The 4,311-nt window shown below is 53.4% G+C and overlaps 1 protein-coding gene across 5 annotated transcripts; it reads left to right on the top strand.

Annotated features, from left to right (window-relative positions):
* Positions 1-336: 336 nt before the first annotated feature.
* On the top strand, positions 337-4,104 carry UBB (ubiquitin B). Of its 5 annotated transcripts, none has more exons than XM_049776860.1 (3): positions 337-420; positions 2,124-2,405; positions 2,862-4,104. In XM_049776860.1, exons 2-3 carry the CDS (start codon positions 2,130-2,132, stop codon positions 3,957-3,959), a joined length of 1,374 nt encoding a protein of 457 aa, XP_049632817.1. In that variant the 5' UTR covers positions 337-420; positions 2,124-2,129; the 3' UTR covers positions 3,960-4,104. The 5 variants fall into 5 exon arrangements, with proteins under 5 accessions (XP_049632817.1, XP_049632814.1, XP_049632815.1 ...); XM_049776857.1 differs by having other exon boundaries at positions 2,124-2,633; XM_049776858.1 differs by having other exon boundaries at positions 2,124-2,789; positions 3,018-4,104.
* Positions 4,105-4,311: the final 207 nt, after the last annotated feature.

The raw sequence follows: 4,311 nt of genomic DNA, 5'->3' as shown, positions 1-4,311 counted from the left end.
GCTCCTGACCAATCAGCAACCGCGCCGCCGGGACGTTTCCAGAGCTTTCCAGGAAGGGCCTCATCACGCAGATTCATCCGCCTGGTAATAGTTCCCTCTTTTTCTTCACAGAGGGCAAAGATAACCCAAGAGCTGATGGGACTTGATTATTTAGGCTTCTCTTGGCCTGTTCCGAGGAATTGGGTGTTCAATTAAACGGCTTATTAGCTACGGAGAAGGTGGGGCTGAGGGGACTACTTTCAGCGGCGCACGAACACGGCGTCTACGTGGGTGGAAAAGTGACCTAACAGACGTCGTATAAATAGCCTCGCCGCGGCGCTGCGCGTTCAGAGGCGAGGCGGCAGTCGGCGACTTTCCATCGGATCATCGCGTTGGTTCGGCGTGATTGGCCCTTCGCGGAATCTTCGCTTTCGCTGACAGGTAAGGCGGCCCAAACTCCCGAAGCTTCCGAGCGGTGAAGGTGAAGCGCGGGGCCTCTGTGAGATTTCAGGGGGGCAGATTTCTGCGCGTTTTGGGGGGGGTCGTGATGAGGCGGTGGGGGAGGGGAGGGCGAGTGACGCGGCGGGCCGCTCGCTCGCTCGCCCGGAAGTGGGGCTCCTGGCGCGTGGGGGCGGGGGCGGTTGGCGCGCGCGCCGACGGGACCAACGGGCCCAACAGATGGCGAGTCCGCCGCGTCGGCCTGCGAGGGGGAAGGCGGGAAGGTGGGTCGTGAGGGGGCCCCGCTCGGACCCGCGGCAGCGGGAGTTTTCCTTTAAAAGGACTTAGGTTTTTTTTCCTTCTCTCGGCGGAGGCCGGATCGTTGGAAGGAAGCGGGGTGAGGGGCCAACGGAGTAGAGGGTTCCATGAATCCTGTCTAGATAGCACAGTTCGTTTGCCTTGCAGGCGCAGACCCAGCACCAGCACCCACGGCGGTTCGAGTCCCGGCCTCCCACACGGTCCGTCTCCCGAGCCTGCCACGAGCAAGTTCTGAGCGCAGAAACTCCCTGAGCGTGCCTGGTGTCCCCCCAAACAAAAACTTTGTTTGGGGGCCACACCCGGCGGTGCTCAGGAATCACCCCTGGTTCTGCGCTCAGGACTTTAACTTTTTTTTTTCTTTTTGAGTCACACCCGGCGGTGCTCAGGGGTTATTCCTGGCTCTGTGCTCAGAAATCGCCCCTGGCAGGCACGGGGGGACCATATGGGATGCCGGGATTCGAACCACCCAACTAATGCTTGAAAGGCAAACGCCTATCTCTCCGGCCCCTGGACTTGACTCGTACGGGCTGGAGGAAACAACGGAGGATGCCGAAGATGCAGCCCCTCCCTCCCCGTTCGACCCGCATCAAGTCAAATGGCATCCTACTGCCCATTGAGCTAGTCTTGCTTATTTTGAAGTTTAAATCTTTATTTTTTTTTTATTTTTTTACTTTTATTTATTTTTGGTTTTGGCTACACCCGGTGATGCTCAGGGATTTACTCCTAGCTATGCGCTCAGAAATCTCTCCTGCCCTGGGAGGACCATATGGGATGCCAGGGATCGAACCCCCAGGTCCGTCCTGTCCTGGGTCAGCTGCATGCAAGGCGAGCATCTGTGCTATCGCTCTGACCTCTGAGTTGAATCTTTAAACAAAGAACCAATGAATGGTGGGCCCGGACAGATAGCACAGCGGCGTTTGCCCTGCAAGCAGCCGATTCAGGAACAAAGGTGGTTGGTTCGAATCCCGGTGTCCCATAAGGTCCCCCGTGCCTGCCAGGAGCTATTTCTGAGCAGACAGCCAGGAGTAACCCCTGAGCACTGCCAGGTGTGGCCCCAAAAAAAAATAAAAAAAAAAAGGCAATGAATGGTGACGCCATCTAATTGTGGGTTTGAGTGAAGTTAACAATAGTTTAAATTTAGAATACTAGAGAGGAGCCAGAGTGATAGCACAGTGCATTTGTCTTGCACACGGCCAGACCTTGGTTCGATCCCCCGGCGCCCCATATGGTCCCCAAGCCAGAGCGATTTCTGAGCGTATAGCCAGGAAAAACTCCTGAGTGTCAAAGGGTGTGGTCCAAAAAGCAAAAAATAAAAAAAAGAATAGAATATTACAGATATTGGCGATTTTTATAAGGATATGCTTTATTTTTTTTTTTTAATTTTACAGACCAAAATGCAGATCTTTGTGAAGACCCTGACCGGCAAGACCATCACTCTAGAAGTGGAGCCCAGTGACACCATCGAGAATGTGAAAACCAAGATCCAGGATAAGGAAGGCATCCCCCCAGACCAGCAGAGGCTGATCTTTGCTGGCAAGCAGCTTGAAGATGGCCGCACTCTTTCTGATTACAACATTCAGAAAGAGTCCACCCTGCACCTGGTCCTGCGTCTGAGGGGCGGCATGCAGATCTTCGTGAAGACCCTGACCGGCAAGACCATCACCCTGGAGGTCGAGCCCAGTGATACCATCGAGAATGTGAAGGCCAAGATCCAGGATAAGGAGGGCATCCCCCCTGACCAGCAGAGGCTGATCTTTGCTGGTAAGCAGCTGGAAGATGGCCGCACTCTTTCTGACTACAACATTCAGAAAGAGTCCACCCTGCACCTGGTCCTGCGTCTGAGGGGCGGCATGCAGATCTTCGTGAAGACCCTGACCGGCAAGACCATCACCCTGGAGGTCGAGCCCAGTGATACCATCGAGAATGTGAAGGCCAAGATCCAGGATAAGGAGGGCATCCCCCCTGACCAGCAGAGGCTGATCTTTGCTGGCAAGCAGCTTGAAGATGGCCGCACTCTTTCTGACTACAACATTCAGAAAGAGTCCACCCTGCACCTGGTCCTGCGTCTGAGGGGCGGCATGCAGATCTTCGTGAAGACCCTGACCGGCAAGACCATCACTCTAGAGGTCGAGCCCAGTGATACCATCGAGAATGTGAAGGCCAAGATCCAGGATAAGGAAGGCATCCCCCCTGACCAGCAGAGGCTGATCTTTGCTGGCAAGCAGCTAGAAGATGGCCGCACTCTTTCTGACTACAACATTCAGAAAGAGTCCACCCTGCACCTGGTCCTGCGTCTGAGGGGCGGCATGCAGATCTTCGTGAAGACCCTGACCGGCAAGACCATCACCCTGGAGGTCGAGCCCAGTGATACCATCGAGAATGTGAAGGCCAAGATCCAGGATAAGGAGGGCATCCCCCCTGACCAGCAGAGGCTGATCTTTGCTGGCAAGCAGCTTGAAGATGGCCGCACTCTTTCTGACTACAACATTCAGAAAGAGTCCACCCTGCACCTGGTCCTGCGTCTGAGGGGCGGCATGCAGATCTTCGTGAAGACCCTGACCGGCAAGACCATCACTCTAGAGGTCGAGCCCAGTGATACCATCGAGAATGTGAAGGCCAAGATCCAGGATAAGGAAGGCATCCCCCCTGACCAGCAGAGGCTGATCTTTGCTGGCAAGCAGCTAGAAGATGGCCGCACTCTTTCTGACTACAACATTCAGAAAGAGTCCACCCTGCACCTGGTCCTGCGTCTGAGGGGCGGCATGCAGATCTTCGTGAAGACCCTGACCGGCAAGACCATCACCCTGGAGGTCGAGCCCAGTGATACCATCGAGAATGTGAAGGCCAAGATCCAGGATAAGGAGGGCATCCCCCCCGACCAGCAGAGGCTGATCTTTGCTGGCAAGCAGCTAGAAGATGGCCGCACTCTTTCTGACTACAACATTCAGAAAGAGTCCACCCTGCACCTGGTCCTGCGTCTGAGGGGCGGCATGCAGATCTTCGTGAAGACCCTGACCGGCAAGACCATCACCCTGGAGGTCGAGCCCAGTGATACCATCGAGAATGTGAAGGCCAAGATCCAGGATAAGGAGGGCATTCCCCCAGACCAGCAGAGGCTGATCTTTGCTGGCAAGCAGCTTGAAGATGGCCGCACTCTTTCTGATTACAACATTCAGAAAGAGTCCACCCTGCACCTGGTCCTGCGTCTGAGGGGTGGCTATTAATTTTCTAAGCATAAGCATTTCTAGTGCCCAATAATGGCTTTACTCTGCATTCTAGCCATATGTTCTGATTTAAGTTTAGAAATCTCCAATTTCAGTAATAGCTAACCTGTTAAAATGTCAATAAAGGTTTTGTTGCATGATAGCATTATTTGGTTTCTGTTAATTGTCTTACTATATAAGATGGGGGAAATGGTTAAATGGTCAGCAAATCATTGAGAATGTTAAGGTTTTCTGCTAGTGTAATTCATAAGCTTAGACTTGTGGCAAACAATTCAAGAAGCATTTGATCAAAAGAATATACTGGCATTTTCCAACTGGAGACTGAATCCCCAGGATATTTAAATGGCCATTA

The sequence above is a fragment of the Suncus etruscus genome, chromosome 7 (assembly GCF_024139225.1).
Source record: "Suncus etruscus isolate mSunEtr1 chromosome 7, mSunEtr1.pri.cur, whole genome shotgun sequence".
NCBI classification, from domain to species: Eukaryota; Metazoa; Chordata; class Mammalia; order Eulipotyphla; family Soricidae; genus Suncus; species Suncus etruscus.
This window is presented reverse-complemented; position numbering and strand designations above follow the sequence as displayed.